This window comes from Monodelphis domestica, chromosome 4 (genome assembly GCF_027887165.1).
Source record: "Monodelphis domestica isolate mMonDom1 chromosome 4, mMonDom1.pri, whole genome shotgun sequence".
Taxonomy (NCBI): Eukaryota; Metazoa; Chordata; class Mammalia; order Didelphimorphia; family Didelphidae; genus Monodelphis; species Monodelphis domestica.
In genome coordinates, this window is record NC_077230.1 from 120949402 (window position 1) to 120975024 (window position 25623).

The 25623-nt window shown below is 33.7% G+C and overlaps 1 protein-coding gene across 10 annotated transcripts in view; it reads right to left on the bottom strand.

The window, feature by feature from the left end:
* Positions 1–506: 506 nt before the first annotated feature.
* The window catches only part of RALB (RAS like proto-oncogene B), a 95057-nt gene continuing 69940 nt past the window's right edge, over positions 507–25623 (bottom strand). For 3 of the 10 annotated variants that reach the window (XM_007494046.3, XM_056793748.1, XM_001362760.5), the window contains 5 exons: positions 22311–22409; positions 18901–19065; positions 14990–15198; positions 8486–8663; positions 507–2039 (listed from right to left, as the gene is read on the bottom strand). In XM_007494046.3, coding sequence (XP_007494108.1) covers positions 1920–2039; positions 8486–8663; positions 14990–15198; positions 18901–19014 — 621 coding nt within the window. In that variant the 5' untranslated portion in view covers positions 19015–19065; positions 22311–22409 and the 3' untranslated portion in view covers positions 507–1919. Of the gene's footprint in view, positions 2040–8485; positions 8664–14989; positions 15199–18900; positions 19069–22310; positions 22410–25623 lie in introns of all 10 variants that reach the window. The other 7 variants (XM_007494047.3, XM_056793749.1, XM_056793747.1 and 4 more) reach the window with 3 other exon arrangements.

Here is a 25623-nt window from a genome sequence, read left to right on the forward strand (position 1 = left end):
ATTTGTTATATTGTCCTTCAATGTTACTCTGTAATATCTTAACATGGCCAAGTAAGCCAACTAAACATTTTCCAATCTCTTTTAACACAACAAACAATTTGAAAATAAGAAGCTCAAACCAAATGAATAAAGCTAACCACTTTAGAGAAGAGCCCAATGAGGGCTTCATGAAGATTAAAGTGACATTAATATTTGTAATTTTGTTTCCTATCTCCAATTTCAAAGAGCTAACACAACAATAATGTTTGACTGGTAGAGATTCATGCATATGAATGAAAATATAAATAAAAGGAAAAATGTTTTCCTTTCATTCACTGTAGATATACTCAGTAAGGTTTGAATAGATGGTAAGAAGATGTAAAATAAAAAGGCTCAAATTCAGAAGGGTTTTTTTTTGCTTTTTTTATTCAAAAAAAAGTTTATGATTCATTGGGAAATTATACAAGATGGTTTTCCAAATCAAAATCATAATCTTTACAATTTCTGTAACAATAAAATAGAGAGTGTTTTTCTTTTTTTCGTTTTGGCACCTACACTTAAAGTCTCATTTTTATTGAAAAGAAAAGGCTGTTAAATTTTGACTTTCTGTTGAAATTTGCATGATTGCTTAATTTAGGAATATGGCAGCAGCAAGTAGGACAACTACACTTAACCGTATTTCTCTCATCAATAAAAATCTCTCTAAATAATATGTCTGTCAGACGAATACTGTATGAAAAACCACAACCAAACAGAGAGAACATGGCAGTGGCCTACCTTCACTCTCCTCACCGTTTTTCTGATTTAAATTTAGAATTACTGAGTAATTCTCTGAGAGGTAGCAAAATGTCTGGCACTGGCTCTGGCTTCATGATTTTAGGTTACAACTGTAGCTCATCACTCTTCCAAAGCATTTGCATTAAACAAGGTAAAGAAACAAAAAGTAGAGCATCAGCAACATTTGCTACTTGCCCAGGAGTTTCAGTGCTGTAAGAGAAAGTATAATCTTTAAACAATGATGATGATTACTATGAGGATAAAATGGTGCTTGGTAAATTGCTCATGCCAATTAGTGTGAGAAGTTAGCATAAGCATGAACTTCAAAACTGAGAGCTTATGAGTGTGTTGTGGGATTGGTGCTTTTTTTTTTTTTAATTAAAAAGTTGCAAAAGGTGAAGTTTAAGAAAGTGCACTTTTTTTATAAGTTCCCACACAATCTTGGGACCCTTAGGGAAGAACCAGACAAAAAAGTAAAACTAGCCAATATTTAAATATTTAAAAACAAAAATAAAGCCAGGGCAGATACCTTAAATGTATATGAATGAGACTTTTGAAATTCAAAATAATCTAATCAAGACAATTCAAATTTATATTTTAGCTACTTTTCAGACTCTTCTGGGAATTACTAAAAAAATCTAATAAGTCATTCAATTTCACTTATGTCATTAAACATAATCAAACCACTTGCTCTGTAATTTAATAATTGTTCTGACTGCCATTAATAAAATGGTAAAGTGTTAGAATGCTGAGTGTGGAAGAAAGTCTGGTTTTCCTTCCCAAAACCTAAAGAAAACAAGAGACTTTTAATTTCTGACTGAAATGGTGATGTTATAAAACTGGAAAAATATCATAAGCTACAATACAGTATTTTAAAATTTAACATTGGATTATTTTCTGCCTGTCATACTAAGTTTGTTAAGCTTTTAGTTAAAAGAAAAAATTGACAGAGGAATAGTTCCATTCCAGGGAAATTGGGTCATTTTTTTTTCTGCCAGCTACTGCCTGATTCACAAATCTTTTTTTTTTTTCATTTAAAGAAATAATACATGAATCAGGTAAAAAGAAAAGAACGCATAACTAAAGAAATATACTCTTCCTTTCATGAATCCAGCCCTGTGTCCTCAGTGGCAACTGACAGATCTGATCCACATTCTTGGCAATCACAGTAAACAGCATCTTTCTTTAAAACTCTTCTTGTTCTTGCTGCTTTTCTTGCCATTCTTGTCTTTATTTTCTGACATCTTTTTTGCTCTTATTTCTCTCATGAGATCAAAGAATACCTGGAAATGAGTAAAAAAAGAGGTAAAGAAGAAAGAAGAAAGTCATTTCACCAAAATGAAGATATTTTGACAAACTAGTAAAAGCAGACTCTGTTAAAGCACAATTCAAAATTAAATTTGGAGAAAACAGAAAAAAAAACTATGCCAATAAAATAAGACCAAAGACTTTAGCAGTAAAATTACTTGAAATTATTTGAACGCAATTATCAATTGAATAGAATAATGATGTATATATCATATAAGTGATCAAAAGAGAACAGAGAGAGGCATTCTTAAGTGTTACTAATCTTTCAGTAGGGACAGCTAGGCAGCACAATGAATGACCTCAAGTCAGAAAGGCTCCACTGCAGGAGTTCAAATATAGCCTCAGACACTTCCTAGCTGTGTAACCCTAAGCAAGTCACTCAGTTTCCTCATCTGTAAAATGAGCTGGAGAAAAATATGGTAAACCACTTTGGCAGTCTCTGTCAAGAAAATCCCAAATGGGGTCACAAATAGTTGGACATGCCTGACTAACAAAGTCATTTAGCAACCCTTTTTAAAATAAATTTGTTATTGTTTTTATAAATCATAAAAACAAAATGCAGTGGCAGAAAGAAGCTAAAATAATTCATAACATTATGTGAGGAAGGTGACTAAAAAATCAGTTTTGACCCAGTAATGTCTTTATACTGGACATAAAACTTAAGGGGATTTGGGGACAGGAAGACCCTTTTGTCTTAAAATTGTTACTAAGACAGAAAATAAAGGCTTAAAAATGGGAAGGAGGGGCCCATAAATTTGAATTTAAATATTCATAATAGCACTTTTTATAAAAACAAAACTACTAGAAATATTAGGTACCTATCAACTGGGAATTGGTTTAAAAAATTGTGGTATGAAAATTATAGGATATTATTGAACCAAATGGAATGACAAATATGAGAAATTCAGAAATACATTGGAAAACTTGTATGAACTGATACAGAGCAAAGAAAACAGAAAACATATTACTATAATAATGTAAATGAAGACAAGAACTGAAAGGCACCAAAAGAATTTTAATTAAATTCTTACCAATGATGGATTCAGAGAGGTTGAAACACACCAACACAACTAACTTTGGTACCCTGAATAAGTCTTTTATTCTCTTTTGAGCCTCTGGCAACTCTTATCTTTTTGTGGGGTGTAAGGGAAAAGGGGAAAGGATGTTAATATGAACTTCCTAAAACATTAGAGCAAGAGTAAAAGGTTTTCCTATGAATTAAGGACATAATAAATTTTTGAAGGATTGGCTTTCTCTACCACCCCCTCCCTACCTTCCTCTCAATTTCATTATGCTCTTGGGAGGCGGGGGGGGGGGGGGGGGTCTTTATACTACTATGGGCAGATTTGTTATGACCTTAAAAGCTGTTGGGATAAATAAAAGTAATTCTATGATTATTATACTGTACACCTTGACTTGAAATGCTCAGAAGTCTGATGATAATTTTTACCCCAAAGATTGCAGATCTCCCCAAACTATAAATCTACAAATATTGTATATCTTTTCTATTTTTTATTTTTAGTGTTTTATTTATATGTTTGTGTTCTTTTCATCCCAACAGGTTCAAAAAGTTTTAGCATGAATTCACAGGAACAACTCTTACCCTTGCTGTAGTATTCCAGAAAATCTATAAAACTGATCCCCTCAACAACCCTTCCCCAAAGATAAGGTTCTTTAACCATTTTAGATGTTCTCAAAGAAAAATAAAGCAAATACCTGGGCAGGTAGGTAGTGTAATATATAAAGGATCAGGCCTGAAGTCAGGAACACCTAAGTTCAAATCCAACCTCATGCACTTTCTAGTTACGAGACCCCAGATAAGCCATTTATCTCTATTGTAAAGTATTCCTTCTCACAAATCTAATTCTCTCAGAAGTTGACAGACTAAGAATATTTGTTTTGATTCTAAAGCACAAACTAAAAGAAGATTTTGATAGATATGCTCACCCTTATACAAATCAAAAAAGAACAAAAACTTTTTTATTGTCTTATGCATAGGATTAAAAGTTCTGAAAACCTTGAAAATCATCTAATCTGATTCTTTTTGTAAATTATGAAGCTGGGGAGGAAATGTTAAAGTAATACCAATAGATCCTTAAAAAAATTTTTTTTTAGTCTAAACACCACCAAATAAAACAAGTATTTGCTATTCAACATTTGCTATACACTTTTTTGCAGAAGCCAAAAAATCATTATTAGGTAATGCCTGCTTTTTAAGTATATTATCCAATGTTACTTTTGAAGCTTTCCTGATCATCTGTTTCCTTTTGAACTTTTGTTTGCTTCTGTTCATTGTTTAAAAGTCCTTCAATAATCTTATTTTCTTTAAAAAAAGATACATACATATGTAAAATTGCTTAAGCTCCCTAGGTGAAAAAAACTCTTAATAACAAACACACATACTCAAGTGGAATAAGTTCACACATTGATCATGTCCAAAAATGTATGTCTAATTTTGCACCTTAAATCTATCACTTCTCTGTAAGGAGACTGGTAACTTTACTTCATCAGTCCTCTAGAGTAGTGGTTAGACATTAAATTGATCAAATTTTTAGTTTTTCAGAGTTGCTTTTCCTTACAATGTTATTTTCTTTTAATATACATAGTTGTGCTGGTTCTGGCTTATTATTTTGCATTACTTAGGACAAGACTTCAGAAGTGTTCCTGAAACCATCCTTTTCACCATTTCTTACAGAATAATAAAATACATTCACATACCATGAAGCTCTTTCCCAATTGATGATTATCCCCTTACTTATTTAATATTTATTTCTTAATTTAAAAAATTTTTTAATTTAATAAAATAAGATGCTATAAATATATTTTTTAAATTCTTACCTTCCATCTTAGAATCAATATTGTATATTGGTTCCAAGGCAGAAGAGCCATGAGGGCTAGGCAATGGGGGTTAAATGACTTGCCCAGGGTCACAGAGCTAAAACGTGTCTGAGGTCATATTTGAACACAGAACCTCCAATATTTAGGCCTGACTCTCAATCCACTGAGCCACATAACTACCCCCAAAAGAAATATTTTTGTACATACTGATCATTTCCTTTATTTCTTTCATCAATTTGGTGTACAGTAGCATACAATATACACAGTGGTATGATGGGTCAAAGGGTATGTGATTTTGAGGACACAATTCTAAATTGCTTTCCAGAATGGCTGAATTAATTTACACATCCACCAATAGTATATTAATGTGGCTGATTTCCCACAGACCCTCCAATTACTGTGATTTTCTTTTTCTTTCATCTTTGCCAACTGATGGAACCTCTAAAGGGTTTTAAGTTTCACTTTTCTAATTATAAATGATTAAGAGCATTTTTTTCATATTGCTATTGATAGCTTTTTTCTTTTGAAAATTGCCTGACTGTATTCTTTGATCACTTTTATCCAATTGGGAATGGCTGTGATTCTTATATATTTGAATCTGAGATCCATAAAAAATTTAGATATTAGACTTTATCAGAGAAATTTACAGATTCACCAATAGTGCATTAACGTAACTGATTTTCTATAGCCCCTCCAAAAACTTATGATTTTCCTTTTCCCTCACCTTTGCCAATCTGATGGAACGCATAGTTTTAATTTCTACTTCTCTAATTATTAATGATTGAGAGCATTTTTTCATATAGCTATAGATAGCTTTTTTTACTTTGAAAATTGCCTGCTCATATTTTTTGTCCACTTATCTAATTAGGAATAATTTAGAAATTCTTATATTTGAATCTGTTCCTTATATAACTGGGATATCAGACTCTATCAGAAAAACTTGCTAATTTTTTTTCCAGTTAGCTGTTACCCTAATTCATATGTGTTATGTAAAAAATTTTTATTTTATGCTTTCAAAATTGTCCATTTTATCTTCTGTGATTTTATCTAGTGTTTACTTATAAATTCTCTTTCTATTCAAAGCTGCAAAAAGTTTTTTCTTTCCTGTTCCTCTAATTTAGGTGTGATATGACTTTTTACATTTAACTAGTGGATCATCTATTTCAAACTTATCTTGGTATGTGGTGTGAATGCTGATCTAAGACTATTTTCTGCCACATTGCCTTCCAGATTTCCTAGCAGTTTTTGTTGAATAGTTAGCTGAGATCTCTAGATTTTGTGAACACTAGGCTATGTTCATTTGCTCCTGTATTTTGGGTTCTTAACTTGTTCCACTGATCAACTTTTCTGCTTTTTTAAACCAGCAGCAAAGGAGTTTTCATGATTACTATAATTTGAGATCTGGTACTATTAAGCTTCCTCCCTACCCACCTTTATATTTTCCTTTTGATTCCCGACTTTTTATTAAATAAGATAAAGTATAATTTCTTCTCTGTCTATAATCTTTTAGTAATTTGAATGGTTTGGCATTGAATAAATAATGAATTTAGGTAATATTGTCATTTTTATTATATGGCATGGCCTTAACCATGAACAACTAATATTTCTCCAACTACTTAGATCTGTTTTTATTTTTGTTAAGAGTGTTTTGTAGTTGTTCCAAAGAGTTCCATAAATAGAAATTAGGAGATCTGATCCAAGTTATATGGCTCTAAGTTTGTACTCTTCCCATTACAAGTTTTCTTTCTCTCACCCCTAAGAATATATTTCTCTACTGAATAAGCTTCCATGTACATCTGTGTTAGTAATGCAAAGTAATGAAAAGGATTATCCCCAGTAAATCAGAAAAACTCTGGACCTAAAGAAGTTTTATGACTAGAGGTACTCTTAATATAAATTTGCTACCTAAAAAGACCACCACCCAATAATTAACAAGTTTATCATCAGCTGTGATTACCAATAATAAAACACACATTTTAGGTTCTTTTTGTTTTAGCAACAAGGGAAAACGGATGACTCAATTTAAAGAAGATGACACAAACAGTAGTCAGCTGTCTTAAAAAGCAGTTCTGTTTCACATAAATTGTTTACAAGTGAAAACAACACTACTATTCCAAGATTGTACTTGTTCTGGTTTGGCAGGTAAAGCTAGTCCAAGAAGGAGAAGCAAATTTTAAATGTAGACAGAAATATATTCATCAGTGATTTCATATTGAGAAAGCTTCTTTATTTGCTTAAAATTAAGTCAATATCTGATTTCTCATTGTTTTATCTCTAAGATTAAAGATCACTTAATTTCATAGGAAGAAGAAATTTGGAAGACTACATAAGAACCAACATAAAAGACTGAAATGAATACTTTTAAAGAATGTCATATGCTACTTTGTTATGTTTCTGAGATATATTCTTAACTAAATAACTTAGGACTATATTTTCCTAACAGAAATTCCCCAAAATGCTTGTAACATAGAATATATATCACCTTTAACACTGAATATCTTGAGGCACTATGGCTCAGAATTCTTCCTACATCTATTTCAGAATACTTGACCCTATGTGTGTGAATGCTCTTCTTTCTTTATAATGAAGAAGACTCTTCTCTCCAAATGACAAAAATTCATACAAATATATGCAAAACTTTTACCCAGATCCAGATGCCAATAAAACTAATATAAAGAGAAACTAATAATTCTATGATTAAGTGACATGCTAAATTTGGAAAACAAGACCAGACAGAATGATAGCAGAGGGAAAATGTTGCATTTTTCTGTTTGTTTGTTTTTTCCCCCCGGATAAATACACCAAATTTATAAAATTGTTATCTGCTTTAAAAAATACTCTTCAAAAGCAGTCCCTGGTACCCGATTCCCTCCCTTCATCTCTTCTTGCCCCCTCCCAATTTAATTCATATCAACATCACCAAACTGGATGTCCACACAAAAGTTTCAGCCACCCAAAAGAGAAATTAAATGTCTATGGTGGTGAAAGGTGAAGGGAGGAAAAGAAAAAAAAAGATTTCAAGAATTTAGGCCTTAAGAATGAATACTATTTAGAGAACAAGTTAAAAAAGAGATAGCTTTAGTGCTTTTTGGTACTGAAGGGCAAGAGAACTGAACTACCTGAGTTCAATCAAAAGCAAACCAGGCTAATTGGTTAATGTTTTTGTCAGTAGTATTATCTCCTCTGGGGAATGGACTAGTGAATTAACCCTGCTCCTTATTACCAATAAGAAAGACCAAAACATAAAGCACATTGATTGCTATCTCTTCTTCAACAAGTGATTATGTAAATCTACTTCAAAAGGTAGGTAAAAATTCAATATGCATTATCAGTGCTGTCCAATATGAATCAAAACTATTGAATTACTTTTCTTCTGGTGTTTTAATAGGAAAAAAGAAACCCCAACATTTCTCGTAGCATTGATTAGTATCAAAAACCTCAAATTAAGCAACCAGAATACTTGGAGAAATCCCAGTGACTGTGATCCAGTTTCTATAAGTTTCTTTATAACCAGAAAGTTAAGAATTATGATAGACACTTTGTTATTTCTTATATCATCATAAAAGAAAAAGAAATTTCATACCTTATCTACATTGGCTCTGGTTTTGGCAGATGTCTCTACATACTGGACACCCCACTCTTCTGCTTTACTTCTGGCTTCTTCAATGGGTACCTGTCTCCGCTCTTCCAAGTCAGATTTGTTTCCCACCACAAGCAAAGGGATTTTATCTTCTTCAGCCTTAACTCGCAGAATCTGTTCCCTGATGTATTATATCAAAAATAAAATAGCTGAAAAATGGCATATCACAGGTGATGGAAGCAACAGCACAGAGAGCTTTAGAAATAACAAAGACTTCACAATGGTATAATGAGGAATTTCTGCAGGAGCCACCTTCCAAACACTGTGCTTTAAGCATAATTTGGATCAGATTTGTAAAGCAAAGCTTATCCACACAAATAAATACTCAAATGTCCCTAAAGATGGTAGCGGGGCCCAGCACTTCCTCAGAGTTCGATGGCAATCCTGTACTGCCTGCAGAGGCAGATAACTTGGAGCCAGTTAAGTGAGAAGTCACAAGGTTCATCCAAGCTCTAGGGCATCTGCCAGGACTAAAGGGAAATGCAATCCCCATCCAACATGTATCTGGTAAAGCTCCTTCCTTTCTCTCCCAACTAATTTCACCATATCATAATGTTCATATTTTTTATTCATAAATATTTCATTTTTTCTAAAGTTCAAGTGCACAATACACCCCAAGTATGAAATAGTATTACAAAAAGTCACTCTCTCTGTTAGACACATATAAGAACAATTTTTTAATTGTTTGTGTATGCATATGTATTCAGACATTTAATACTTGATTGACAATGGAATTATAAAATATAAGGTTTTAACTTCTCAGTATCTTAAGAATATATGGATTATTCCAAAAAGTAGTCAACATTACTTATCAAATTTTTGCAAGACAATAAACATTTCAGTAAAGATGAAGTCCCAGAATTTCATATTAATTTCCAAACCCAAGGTAATTCTTTAGACTGAAAACAAAATGAAAGATAAATTAAGCTAAGCTGTCAAGGGCATTCATTGCCCTCCTTGTGGTCATGAATGTTTGCAACCTCAACATCATTACTGACTCTTCACTCTCTCTCATTCCATATAAATAATTAGTTCTTTCTCTACTATGTTTCTCCAATATGTCCTCTTCTCTCCAATCAGAAAACCAATGCCTTAGTTGTCTTAGTTCTCCTAAATCTCTTACCTCCTAATTGGGTCTTCCTGCCCAAGATCTCTCTTCCCTCTTCCAATTCACCCTCCACATAGCTGGCAAAGCGACCTTCCTAAAGAATAGATTTGACTACAGTATCCTCTACTGCCTCTAGGACAAAATATAAACTTTTCTGTTTGGAATTTGTAGCTCTTTACAACTTGGCCACTTCCTGTCTTTACAATCTTCTTACACATGACTCCCCTTATGCATTCTATGCATGCACTCTAGTCATACTGAGCTGTTCATCATCTATCTTGCTCCATCTCCCATGATCATACCTCTGTACTGACTGTTCCCCAAGTCTAGAATGTTTTCCTTTCCCATCTCCTCCTCAACCAATCACTAGTTTAGAAATACTCTTAAGCCAAAGATCAACAAATCCTAGAAGCGAGGTACACAGAAAGGAGGGAAGTTCCAGAGTAGCAATTATGGGGTTGAGCAATTCCAAGGGTTGGACAATCACAGTCAAGAATGGCATGTGAAATGTGAAGCTCTAAGTTCTGTTTCTGAATCGTAGAAATGAAGGTATTCTCAGGATTGGGAAGACGGACATCATGAAGGAAATCTAAGCAGATGGCAAACTATGAAAGCACAGGATAAGGTGTGAAAACTGACATAGGTTTAGGGGATGTACAGAATGGAACAACCTCTTACACAGGGATTGGTAGAAGAAAATACCATTGGACATAAGGGGAAAGAGAAAGGTGTTAATTAGGCTTAAGGGAAACTGGAGAGAAATTGAGAGTTGTAGATATGCTGCTATATTAATTTTTCTCAACAAAAAACATACAGATGAATTACACAGAAACAGCTGGGAGATCTGAAAATTAAAAAAATGTAAGTAATAGATATTTTTTAAACCCTTACTTTCTGCCTTAGTAACAACTCTAAGATAGAAGGGCATATGGGGATAGGCAAATGGAGTAAAATGACTTGTCACAGAGCTAGGAAGTATCTAAGGCCAAATTTGAACCCAGGTCCTCCTACCTCTAGGCCTGACTCTATCCACTATGCCACCTAGCTGTCCCTACCTAAGAGATTTCTACACTTCATCATGAGAAAATTGTGTTTGTCTTCTAAATTTAGAGGATATCTCCTAAATTCTAAGAAAAAGCAAATCTTGTCTTTTATACCCTAAATTTTATGAATAAAATTCAGTCTTAAAAGCTCATAGATAAGAAAGTAGAATTTGAAGAAGATGCATGATGACTACAATAATATAAATGAAGTACATGTAATAACTTCAATCATGTTACCTGCCATCTTTAAGAAGGGAGAGGAAAGGGAAGATGAGAACATGGATTATGAAATATCAGAAAATGATTATTAAAAATATAATAATATATAATTATTATATTATATAATAATATAAACATATAAAAAATAAAGTAAATGAAGATACTGCAAAAAAGGAATTAAATTCAGATTAAATTTTAAAAACCAACCTTAGTTTAAATAAAAAGATAATAAAATACACTTTGCCTTTCTTTGGGAAAGGGGTGCAGGGAAAGAGGGTTCTAAGGGGGCAAAATGCTGTATGTATTGTCAAATAGAAACGTTTGTTACAAGGATGATTCAATAGCAGGTACAGTATGTTGGAGAAGAATTCTGGTGTAAAATAAAAGACAACATATTTTTAAAATTAATATAACTATAATCTACCATGTTTTATCTCCTGAATGCTAAACTACTTCTATTTTTAAAACCTTATGATTTTAATGAGGCAAAAAGAATCTTAGCACAGTGGGTAAGGGTTGGCCTCAAAGTGAGAATGAGTTGGTTTTCAAGTCCTATCCCAGATACTTAACCTCTCAGTGCCCCAGGCAACTTTCTCAAGACTGTGTGTTGTAGAATAGTTGCCAATCTGCACTGAGAGAGGAAGTTTCCTCACTGGAACACCCTATATCAGTGAAATCATAAGTCCAGAACAAAATAAAACCAATATCAAGGGGAAAAAATGAAAGGTTAACCAAGATATTATAATGGGGGGGGCGGTCCTAAAGGGTTCTCCCCTCTGTTTCTGGACATAATTTTTAGAAAGCAAAGTACGTAATATAAATATATGCTTTGTGGGGTTTTTTATTTGTGTGTGGTAACTTATATAATATGTAAAACATAATAACAGATAAAAACATGCCTTTCCACATAAAATCAAACCTTCAGAAATCAGAAAGAAAGAACAAGTAGATGCTTGCACTAATGTCTCCTCTCCACTGTGAAAGAGGTTGTGAAGGGGAAATGAAGATTTGGCAGCTGATTAGATATATACAGTGAGTAAGAATGAGTTGTTGAGGATGACACTGAGATTGGGAGCTTGGATGATTATACTCTTGAAACATCTGAGATAACATAGTTGTTTAGGAGGCAAATTGCAAGCATCTACGTAAGTATTTAATTTTTAAAAAACTGAAACTTTACTATAGGTTCAAAACATGATCCCCTAAGAAAAGCACAAGATGGCAATTTCTGATCAGTTTCAAAAGGGCAAGTAGAGAATCAGTGATCCCATCCCATATCTTCTAACAGATTGTCCCCTCTGTGATCCCAACTCTGGATCACTTATCTTAAGTCTCTCCCTGTCTCCTGGATCTTCCTCTACTGCTTAAAACAATGCCTATGTCTCCTCCATCCTCAAAAAAAGCCCCTACTTGATACTTCTATCCCTAGTAATTATAATCCTGTAATCTCTTCTGCCCTTTGTGGCTAAACTCCTTGAAAAGGCTATCTATAATAGGTGCCTCCATTTTCTCTCACTTTTTCTCCCCTTATAATCCAGTTTCTGACCTCTTCATTGTATTGAAGCTGCTCTCTTCAAAATTACCAAAGAGCTCAGAGAGCTAGTCAGCTCTCCCCCCATTAAATAGTGAGATCCTTGAGGGCAGGGACTGTCTTTTGCCTCTTTTTTTATCCACAGAACTTAGCATAGTGTCTGGCACATAGTAGGTGCTTAATAAATGTTTATTAACTGAATATTTATAGGCCCAATCTCACTACTAATAGACAAGAGAGCTTTGAACTTTCTTAATTTCCAACCTGGGTTTGTTCTCGTTTCTTTAGATAGTCTGGTTCCCAAACCTCTACCCCATCTCAATTTGGGGGTGAGGAAAGGGTGGTGCCAGACTTGATGTAGATACCTGATTGGACTTATCAACCTTAACTCAGAACTCTCAAGCTCAAGAGAATCACCACTCTGGTAGCAGGAGTTACAGAAATATGCCACCATGTCCAGCTTATCTTTTAAAAGTAAAAAGCAGCATGAGAATCACATTAACCTCAATCAGTCTCCATTTAGCTGTATTCAATCACAAAAAAAAACTGACAAATACTAGGACTTGTATCCTAAGTTTACATATTTATTTTTTTCTTTATTCGCAATAAAACAGCATAATAGGTAATGCAAGTATTATCTCCACTTTACAATAAAGAAGCTGCCATTCAAAGAGGTTAAGTGATTTGCCCTTGGGCATAAAATTAGTACTGGTGCTGAAAATACAGTATAGGTATGAAATATTCTTTCCACCTTGTGTTTCAGCATTATCCTTTCTTTTAAAACTCCTTTTACATTATTGCATTCTCAAAATTAAACAAAGATTTGATGTAGAACCATTAAAGAGCATTAATGTCATTTTTGTGCTAGCCTTATTAGAAAGAAGAAGGGTAATATAATCTTTCCCCTGAAGTTAACTGTACTGCTTTCTCTTTCAGTAAATTATGAAACAGGAGAAAACAAAAGGCTAGAAGAAAGAATTAGATGTATGTGTTCTTTTTATCTTTTGGAGAGGTATCAAAAATAAAAAAGTCCTCATCCCCCCAAAAGTGAAAATAATTGTGAGTTCATTTGCTACATTTGGCAAGCAAAGGCCCATCAAGAACAGAAGTAGCAAAAGAAGCTCCTGAAAAAAGATTTCTAAAAACATAATAATAATACTACAATCTTATGCTACCCTCTTTATTTAGGAAGAAAGACCTTTACACTATTATAACATGTGTGTATAGTATTATATACTAGGTTAAAAGATAATATACTTTAATGACTCAAAACTATACAATAGAACTGAAATAACTGCTTTTGTTGCCTTACACTCATATTTTCTTATTTACCTTCATTTGACCCTTGAGGCCTCCCTGGCTCAATGATGCTTCCTTCCAAATCTTGAGATAAAAAAATTAGATTCCTCATTTTCACCCCTTGTTGGTCACCTGACTCTCTGACCAGAACTTGCTAAGAAAGGAAAAGAAAATACTGCATGTTTTGTCTTGTTAAAGTCTTCTTGAGGTTAAGACATAAAGCTTACTTAAAATAACTGGGTAACTGCTTATGAGAAGCACAGATGAAAATATTTAATTCCCCAAGCAAAATGGGGAATTTTGATTGAGAAAAGTATATCGAGGTAAACAATGATTTTATTCCAAAGACTCTATTTCTTAACAATAAAAGATTAGCAGCTAGAAATATTTTAGCTTTTAAAAAAACCACCTTTGAAACACATAGTTAATGCACTATATTTATTCTACTCCAAAAAAGGAAAAAAATTAAAATTCTTAATTTGGTAAGCTGTATAGTTCCAAGTAAAATCTTTCCTCCTCCATCAGTGTCCTACATAAACAAAACTCAAAATAAAATCAATGCCAATTACCTTTACCATCAAAATTTCAAAACAAGTATATCATATTAATCATTCATAATCTCTTTTTTTTTAAACCCTTATTTTCTTAGAAGGGATACATATATTGGTTCCAAGGCAGAAGAAAAATAAGGGCTAGATAAGTGGGATTAAGTGATTTATCTAGAGAGGATAAATCACACAGCAAGGAAATGTCTGAGACTAGATTTTAACTCAGGTTCTCTGGACTCGAGGTCTGGTGCTCTATTCACTGAGTCACCTAACTGCCCCTTATTCACGATCTTGTAAACAAGTTATAAAAACATACAATAGCCAATTAGTGTGTGTGCTTGTGCATATGTACCATATATATATAAATACACACATACAATCTGTGGGTCCTCTTTTGAAGAAGATTACAATATTTGTAACCATAAAAACAAGAGTCAAGAGGGCGAAAGAAGGAATCTAGTGCAGACTTCTGCTTTGATATATAAGTACCAGAAAAATAGACATCTATTCTTCTATTGAGAAGTTCCAAAATTCTCTTTAAATTGACATTAAACAGAGTTCTCCATATCAACTGGGAGAACACTCAACAATTACATTGTGGTTGATATTACTGGCATCTATTACTTCTCAACGTAGGTGGTAAAAGGAGAACAAAAAAGCCCTCAAGAAGCTTCACAAATCTTTTACTTAAAAACATACCTGAACTCTGCTGTGGCTGTAAAGGATTCATGTTCTGTTATGGAGAAGACTAAGAGAAACCCCTCCCCACTACGGAAGTAGTTGTCTCGAATAGCTGCATAATCTTCTTGTCCAGCTGTATCCAGAATGTCTATCTGTACTTCTTCTCCATCAAGGACCACTTTCTTTCTATAACTGTCAGCTTTGGTAGGTTCATAGTCTTCTACAAACTAAAGAACACAATATATAAGTAATGTCATGAGATAATTAAATTACTTCAAAAATAAGAATTTTAATATTACATACATATATTTTTCTTATAAACTAAAAGTACTTACCAAGTGTCTACAATATGTAATATAATATCTTCAACACTCTCCATAATCATTAATGTTCTGCATTTATATGATAGTTTAATTCTCCCAAAGTAACATATTATCTACCACTTTACCTTTTATAATACTTCTGTAAAGCAGACAAGCATTATCCTCATTTTATAGATGAGAAAACCAAAGAACAGATAGGATAAGCTGGTAATACTGTCAGAAACAAGAAGCACACATTTAAATAGCACTTTGAGGATTATAAAAGCACCTTCCTCACAATAACTATCCCCTATCCCTTACCAAATCTACTATCTTCATTTTTGCTGTCAAAATTATTTCCAATGAACCAGGTATGTCACATGTGTGTGCACATGTATTTGTGGGTCAGCATGATTAAAAAAGAAAAAGGTAATTGTTAAAAACTTCCTATGAATATCATGATTCATTTCACTTTCACTGACATATTTTTGAGATGCTTAGGTTTTTTGTTAAATTTCATTTATTCCTTTGAGACTGGGAGTCAGATGTCCTGATTCTATTGCATTCCTAAATGAAAAATTTATGCTATTTTTAGATGTCTAGATTACAACTCCAATGTTTATATTTTTCAGTTTAAAAAGAGGCAATAGGACTCTTTAGAAAGTTTAGGAACATGAGCTAGACTGATTCTATAAGAAAAGGCAAACAGTTCAATTCCCTTTAAAGTTGTTATTTGATCATTCTTAAATACTCAGTAGCCACAAGTCATGAAATCTTTAAACATCTCTAATACATTTTATTTCTCATGTATCCTTTGTACTAATAACCATATTTCCTCTGCACATTGCTACAGAAAGCTTTACTGCCACAGCTGTATCATTATCATCTTCAGGTTTCCAAGCATCGGTGGGGACATACACAACTAGAGAAACCTTAATATTAATGCTTGGCTTCGATCCCATTGAGAGACACTCATTTGCTAATATCTCATAAATAATCTAAACCTTCTGTTTCCCAGAGTGTCACTGTCATTCTACCTAAGGAATCTGATCCTCTTCAAATATAAAGCTAGATATGTAATAGAAAATGGAATAACGACAACAAAAACACAAGACTCTTCTTATCCATATTTTTCCTCTTTCCATTCCAGAAGTCTTGACCTATATTTCCTTTACCATATTACCTTACTAATTGTTCTCTCTCCAGATTCTGAATACATACCAGGACATGACGGTTAATAACAACTAACACTTACGTATCACTTTACAGTTTAGAAGTACTCTATATAAATTGTCTCATCTGACCTTCACAATGATCCAGTGAGCCAGGTACTATTTTTCATTTTACTTATGAGGAAACTAAGCCTCAGAGAGGTTAAGTGATTTGCTCAGTAATATATAGATAAAAGTCCAGTACTCTATCATGACATAGGGAAAGGGAAGGGAATAAGATTTATATAGTGCCTACTATTTTCCAGGCACAGTGTTAAGACCTTTACAAATATCATTTCATTTGACATTCACAACCACTGATGAGGAAATTGAAGCAAAAAGGTTAAATGACTTGCTCAGAGTCATACAACTAGGAAATATCTGAGCCTGGGTTTGAACTAGTCTTTTTGACTCTAGGCCCAGTACTCTCTCCACCATACCAACTAATTTCTCTTAGGTCTAATCTCAATTTTAGGGAAGTAAAATATTAGAAAATTACTTCATTTGTATCCATACTTGTTTCTTTTCCTCTAGCCATGCTCTTCTTAAAAAAAAAATACCTTCTTCCTCTCTGGCTCAAGCAGTCATACTGGAAAGGTTAAGTAGCCAAGGATAGGATTTGACTTGTCTTCAGTCTTAATCATCCTAGATTAAGAGCTAGAAGAAATTTGGATATTTTCTAGTTCAGGAACTCTCAAGCTTTTTTGCACTCTTAAAAATTACTGAAGATTCCAAAAAGCTTTTGCTTATCTGGGTATAAATGTTGATATTTACCCAATTGGAATTAATAAAATTTTATATAATAAAATAAAAATTTAATAATAAAATTATTAGTTCATTTAAGATAATAATAAACTCACTGTGTTCACATAAATAATATTTTTATGAAAAATAACTGTATTTTCCAAAACAAAAAAATTTAGTGAGAAGAATGACACTGTTTTACATATTTCTGCAAATTTTTTTAATGTTTGGCTTAAAGAAAACAGCTGGATTCTCAGATCTGCTTCTGCATTCAATCTGTTGTGATATATTGTTTTGGTTGAAATGTATGAAGAAAATCCAGCCTCACATAGATACGTAGTTGGAAGAGAAAGAAGCATTTAAAAATGGGCAAATAATGGCTTTGTATTTTAATGAAACTAGTTTTGACCTCAATGCCTTAACGAGTTTCAGAGACTCAAAGGAGTCTGCAAACATTTTGAGAATCAATGGTCTAGTCCAATCCTTTCATTTTACAGAGAAAGAAAATGGCTGACCTGAGATTACACTGGTAATAAAAAGAAGACATGGAAATTGTAGCCAAGTCCTGTAACTCCAAATCCAGTGTTCTGCGCCATACTAAAAAGAAATTCTGCTCTGCACCTGCAATTTCGGTTTGTTGCTCTTAAATGCTTGGCCAATACTTTATGGGAATATTCCCTCCCTTAATCTATCAAACCTCTATCTCTGATTCTGTTTCATCACCCCATGATTCCTTTGCCCACCCTCTTGCATCAGGAAAGAGACAATAAAGTTAGCATACAAGTTACTGAAGGGAAAAAACAAGCTTTAGACTAAGTCCAAATCTGTCTCTCCCTTCATGCAAAAAGTGTTTTCATTCAGTCAAGCAGATGTTTGCCTTCCCATTTTAACCTATGGTACAAAATAAGGATAAATGGACACCAAAGAAGGTATTTAATCACCGAGCAGACCACTGCAGGAGTTCAACTACCCCTTCTAAATAGGGCCAGTAAAGAACACTCCATCTGGGGCACAGAACAGTGGGTCCTTTGCCAAACTGTATGCAATATAATACCTATAATCACACCAGATGCATCACAGTTTTGACTATGACACCCACATCAAGTAAGTGATTTAAACTTTGGCAAGACTGGGGAAGAGACAGAGAACCAGACTTCACTCTTGCTGTACAGGAGAAAAGTAGGGAAAACTTTACATCTACTAATTATGGCAAAAATGGTCAGATTCTAGACCTTGTGAAAACTCAATTCAGTTCCCTTAAGTCCCACAGTTAATTTTTCACAAGGCTAAGCACCTGATCAGCCCATTAGCAAATGAAGATTACAGTTTTTTCTGTCCTCCTCTCTTCTCTTTTCTCCACAAACAGTAAGACAAAGTGTACTAAGAGAAATAAAGGCAAGAAAAAAGATCCCTCCCCTTCAGTCCCTCCCAGACCTGCCAAAGTTAAATCACCTACCTGATGTTAACAATTTATAAACTTTATTCTTGCTGAGATTCACAGGAAGATGCAGACCCCTTTCACTCTTCAGGTACCTTTTACAGTGTTGATTTTGTTATATGACCCTAGAGAGCACATAGGGAAATTACATGCTAAGAAAAAAAACTTTAAAAAAAAAGGATATTTGTGCCAACAAGAATATGATAAAGATGAATTATGATTTAATCATCTTACCTCATCATACATGAACTGAAGGGTAAGTGCAGATTTGCCCACCCCTCCACTGCCAACCATGATCACTTTGTGAAGAACTAATGAGCTCTGGTTCTTATTCTTGTTTGCAGCCATTGTGCTTGTTGTCTAAGGCTGCTGAGCACTGGCCAGGATGCTGTTGAAGAACTGCTGGTAAAAAAGGACAAAGACTTAGAAGCACTTTGTTCTCTACACAATTGAAATCAAATTAAATCCTTGCCCTATACAGAAGCCTAATCCACACATTCTTCTAGGCTTGGGACAGCAATAAAAAGCTTCCATCAGTTCAGAAAGTCAATAATTACAGGAGTCAAGTCAGGTGAGAAGCTGCAACACACAGTCCTGCCTATTTCATTGTACAGGCTAAGAAAGAGGAAAGTGCTTGAATAGGAAAAATGAAATGTCTTAGAAACAGCCACAGGTTTCCTCAATCAAAATGACCAAATAGCTCTGAGTTCCAGATTTATCCCCTCTCTATGTCACTGGTACTACAAAATTTTGGGCTGTAGTTCCAAAACTATTCTCCAGAATGGCTGGAGCAGTTCACAGCTCCAACAACACGGAATTAATGTCCCTATTTTTCCACTTCCTACCAGCATTTATCATTTTCAGAAGTCAAAGAATGTAGGCTTACAAACAAGGATAACTTACCCAACAAAACTAAGCATATTTATGCCACAAGAAGGGGAAAAAAGGACCTCTAAAAAGGAAAAAAAAGAGGACTCCCAAACATTCAATTCATGACAAAAAGAAGAGAGCTGCATGGAAACTTTGAAATGCAAACAAAGGAATAAAAAGAAACATAAAAAGGTAAACAAAAATGAACAATGATAATTTACTAAATAAGGATAGCCTTATTCCATTCTAATATGGGGAGATAATACATATGTCTACACTGAATCCTATCATGATCAGGGGTCATAAAGAGTCTAATTAGACATGGTCTGAGAGTGGGTCTCTTAAGTCTTGATAATTCTGAGAGAAAAGATTGAGGTGGTGGGATGGGATGGGTAGGAGGGGGAAAAAGAAGGGGAAGATATGAAAAAATTATCTCACATAATCAGAGTTCAAAAGCAGACATCTATATGAACAAGGAGGGGGAACAGAAAACACTTTAACCTTACTTATATGTGAACAGATCAAAAGAAGGAAGAATGCATACAATACACATAGCTGGGTACAGAAATAACATTTTCTTTAACAGGGAAATAGGTGGGAAAGAAAGGAAAGAATTCAGAGTATAGATTAAGGAAGGGATTAGTCCTAAGCAAAACACACTCTAAGGCTGTATAAAAATAGAAATAGCACTTTTTGAGGAGGCAAATAATATGAATCGGAAGAGACTTCTATCAAATTCAGAATGACTGAGCAAGTTATTGTATATAAAAGCAATAGAATATTATTGCACTCTGAAAAATTATGAAGGAGAGGATTTCAAAGAAACTTGGAAAGACTTGTATGAACTGGTATGAACTGATGATACCAAGCAAAGTGAACAGAGCTAGATGAACAATTTATATAGTGACAATAATATGGTTAAGGCAAACAACTTTGAAAGAATTAGCAACTCTTATCAACACAGCAACCAACCGTGACTCCAAAGGACTATTGATAATATAGACTTAGAATGCAAAATGAAAGAAAGATTTTCTGGACATATCAATGAGGGCATTAAAAAAAAACTGATTATACATATTTGTAATGAGTTTTGTTTACCCTTTATTTGTTGTTTGGGATAAGGAGTCAAAGTGGAAGAGTTATTAGAAGGTGGATTTTGCCTGACTAAAACAAATAAAATATAATTTTTAAAATGACAATATACTCTGATAACATACACCGTTTTTGCTTTTCTTTGTATCCTCAGCTCTTAGCATGGTGCTAATAAGTGTTTTATAAATAACTGTTTTTCACCATAATTGGAGAATTTCCCTTCTTAATCAAATGAAGAAAGATATATGTGAGTGTGAGAGAGAGATAATACTCCTTCTCAGAGTAATGCAAGTAGCAGTCTTAGTAGATTTACCTTCTTTCTCTATGCTTATTTGTGTATCTGTGTCATGAATTTCATCTTTTAACAAGGGAAATAATGAAATATGACTAACTTAAATTGCAACGCTTCATTATTTCCCTTGTTTTCCCTTAAACCTGAAAAGCCAAAAAAAAAAAAAGAGGGGTGGGGAGAGTAGGAAGAAGCCTGCTACATAGTCCAGAATTTGCTATATTCTTAGTATGTATTAAGTCCTTAAAATAATCAAATTTGAAGAATATGCTTTCTCCCACCAAAGCTGATGAAAATAACCAATTAATTGAGGACTCAGTCTAGCATCTTTATGATAGTTTGGAGAAAATGTATACACTATATAGAAATTGCATTTCAAGATTCTTTTGCTTCCTGTCATATCAAATAAGCTGTTTTATATCTAACATTGTATTTCTCTTTTCTTTTTTCTAGGGATAAAGGAAGTGGGTGAAAAGTCATCTTTAAATAAAAGACTAGAGTATTGAAATTTTGAAGAACATATCACAACTCTGGGAGTTTTGGGAACTGCTAAATGTCAAAAGATTCTGTATTCTTCTCACTAAATACTAGTTAGTATTTTTTATTCCTTGTTATATAAAGTGGGGGGGGGGGTGGAATCAGAGGAGGAAAAGAAGCTGTATACAGTTTGTGTTTTTATAAAATGGAAACTCTACTCAATACAATAAACTCTCCTTATCTTCTAGTCACATACTAAATCCATTAAAATTATTTGAAAAAAAAAAAACTTTACACTTTTCTTACAAGAGGATAGAGGGAAACCTATCAAACCAGAGATATATCAACATCCTTTAGTACTATACACCAAATTTGATTGAAATCAGTTAATTCCTCCTGAATTTATCCTGAAACACAAACTAAGCAATTAAGCCTGAAACAAAGACCTTATTTCTTTAGTCAATCATTTTCTAAATGAAAATAAATGTTAAAGCTACAGTTCAGAAAATAAATGTACATAAAAGTAATTTCATTTAATTTTTAAATCAAATTTTATTTTTATAATTAAAAGACTGTAAAATTAACTTAAAATTTCCAATACTGCAAGAGGGCTGAAGGGCCAGTTATTTCCATTTTATATACAAAACATAGTTAAAACTCATACCAAAGGCAGTGGGAAAATAAAAGGAAATTTGATTGTTTATATTTTAGTCAGAAGGTTTGTCAATAGTTTTATATTAATTTTACCTAAATGTGTTTATGCTATCGTTGGGGAGTTGTTTTTATTTTTTCCTGACATATTTGCTATAATTTCATTAAATCTGGATTAATTTGTCCCACAAAGGCAAGGAAAAAAAGCTAAAATAAATAATATATTAAGTTCTTGCTGCCAAGAAAAACTGACTTATACACTTACAATAGCTGAAACGTTACTTCAGTTTCTTCAGGATAGATTAGTCTTCATTCTTTACCTTGAGAAAATAGCACAAATTGCACTTTCTTCTCTCAATGAGACCTGGAAATTCAATTAAGGGAAAGTTTTAATATACTATTTGGAGGTTATTTCTTTAGTTCTTGACTCAAAAACATCAATATCCTCAAACTAAACAATTCAATTATTATTGTATTACAGAAAAGTTTATATCCCTTCTTCCACCTACTGTAAAGAATTCTACCAAGTTCCCCTCTCCCACCTACCTCCCATCAGCTAAAAAAGTATAAAAAGCTCCCCATTTTCAGTGACTTATTAGATGAAGGCTTTTGAATTTTACATATCATCCTATAGAAAACTAAATAAATCCCTCTATATTTTTAAGGTATTGTTCCTAGTACCTTTCTTTGTCTTTCTCTGAGTTTTAATTGATTTTAAAGTTTCCACTAAAAAGTTTCTGTTAACTTACTCATTTTGTTTTAAACCTTAGAAATTGTAATTTTAATCATTAACCTTGACAAATTTTTTCACTAGTTAAGAAACTGTGGGGTGCTTCTCACATTAAGATTTCCTCCAGACCAAATGGGGAGAAAATAGTGAAGGCTGAAGTAAGACTAAAGTATAATTGCTTTCTAGTAGGAAATTGTCAGCAGTTATCCCAATTATCAAACATATTAACAAAAGGGTTTTTTCTTTTTTGCTCTGACACATAGAAATATATATGATATACTATCTGAACTCAAGAGATCAGAACAAGCTAAACACAAAAGTGTAATTTTCTTTATTCAAACCTTATCATACAATCTTTTCTAAATATAAGATTTTTAATTGTATAGTGAGCAAAATAGGTTAGAAAGATTTGAAGCTTTGTGCATGGTTTTATCTGGGAAAGGTAGATTTTTATTGTTTAAATTAATCTATGAAAAATGTATTATTCATTATGCAAAAATTCATCATGGTTTTCATCTCCAACATGTTTTATTTAATGTTCTACAATTTAATTTTTTTTTCATTTCAAGTCTAAAACAACTTAATTCTGGGTAAAAGGAGGGGGAAAGATCTAAGTATATAAATTCTACATTCTAACATTAAAACAAATGCAGTGACTGCTAAGTTAAATTAAATAAGTTAAATAAGTTTCAGGATTTCTGATACTTTTTGCAGTTGCTCTTAAGCAGGGATCCTCATCTTAAAAGGTTTTTTATTTTGTTTTTATTTGTTTGCTTATTTTATAATAGTGACAATATACTTGCTTTCCATTGTAATACTTTGAGTTTTTCCTTTAAGCACTTAAAAACATTATTCTGAGAAGAGACCTCTGATAGACTACCAAAGGGAAGGGACAGAAGGCACAGAAAAACTTAAGAAGCCCTACCTTACTGTAATCCCAAAAGATAAATGGGGCAGCTTTTTGATTAAGAAAGAATTCTAAAGAGCATGAAGAAAAAAGGAATTGTGAAGGAAAAGAGCAAGGGATAGGCATACTAATATGAAATCAAAAGAAAGCTAAGATTAAGATTAAAAGAAGAGATCTAGGGAAAAAAAGATGCAAAGATCAGGCTTAAACTATTTTTTAAAGGATAAAAATAAAGATCATCCAATGCTTCCCCTCTGCTTTCATGACAAATTATAAGTGGGTCCAATTTTGAAGTTTGCATCTTCTAGAAAGTAAACTTGTTTGCTTGCTAGTAGCTGTGATCTTTAGAGTCAGGAAGATCTTAGTTCACATTTGGTTTCAGATACTTATTGGCTGTATAACTTTGGGCAAATTATTTAAACCTCTGTTTGCCTCAGTTTCCTCAAATGCAATATGAAGATGAGAACACCTACTTCCCAGTTTTGTTGTGAGGATCAAAGGAGATAAAATTTATAAATTTGCACGGTGCCTACTACATAATAGACACTTAATAAATGCTTATTCCCTCCCTCCTCTAATCTAGTTTTTTTGTAAAATAAAAGACATTATTTAGTCACTGTTTATAATATATATGTATCCTGGTTTTAACAACATCAGTCTAAGTAAGGGAGCTAACAGTTGAAATTCGAAGGTACCTTAGATAGCTATTTTGATGAGGGGTAAGGAGGGATGTTTGCTCTGGGCCAATGTTTTCAGAAACCAGTAAGAGAATTCCCTCTACCAATAAAGAAAGGCAGTTATTCTGCTACTTAAACTATCAGACATACTTGATAGGACCAAAATTTTAGAGCTTCAAGGGACCTTAAAGGATAGCTAGATAACTAGAAATATAAAAATGTTTCCAAAATTGATGTTTTGTGAGTTGCTATGTCCAAAATATTCATCAACTGGGGACCCATTCAATATTTTATTTTTATATATGACTTCTTAAAATGGTTTACACACTCAACTCAATTTGAAAAGTAATTTATACAAAGATTTACTCTACCCCTTCACTATGACATGTGAACAGAATACAAGAACATGGCAGTCTAAGACTTCAAACAACTAAGAATGGGAAAGATCATTCTCAAGAGGTTAGCTACTTGGTGGCCATAGCAACCCATAAAACACAAAAGCAAAATGGTTCATAGGTCTGTGCTGACCTCAGCCACCTAATTTCAAAAGAATTCACTTGGTTGGGGTGGAGTCAAGATGCTGGCTTAGAGGCAGCAAAAGTCCAGACCTCTGCAAAACCCTTCCATACCCATCAGATACAAAGCTTCAAGGGGACTGAAAACCAAATCTAACAACAGGACAGAGCTAGGGAACCCTTCTGATGGACTCAACTTAAAAGGTATTTCCCCCTTCCCCCAAAGCCTGAATTACTGAACACTCGGGTTTAAGGGGAAGGAAGAAGGAAAATCCCAGGATCCCTCCCCCACCTACAATGTTGATACTCCAGTGGTGGCTAGAATATCTGGGTGGGCAAGAGCACTAGTCTGGAGGGAGTATCTTGCTGGCACAGCTGTGCCAGGATCAGGGCATTGAACACAGGCGGCAGGGGGGCACCTGGACGAGAAGCTCAGAGAAGGCAGCCTAGTTGCAATCAAGATACTCAATCTTGACCCACACACACACTTCTTGAGGTTTGGGCCTCAGGGCAAATCCAACCCTGCAGATCAACTCCACCCTGGCTTAATCTTATCAATGGGGCAGGTAAGAAGCCTTCAGAGGTCAGGGAAACTCAAGCCCTGCTACCCTTCTCCCATAGACTGATCAGCTGACTAAGCTCCAAGGGCAAAGGCTGCAATCACTACAGGCTACAACCTTGATAACAGGGTGGGAAGCCCAGTTCTTTTTCAGCTGCTACTGCCACCTGGGGAAGATCTGACCTCAGGG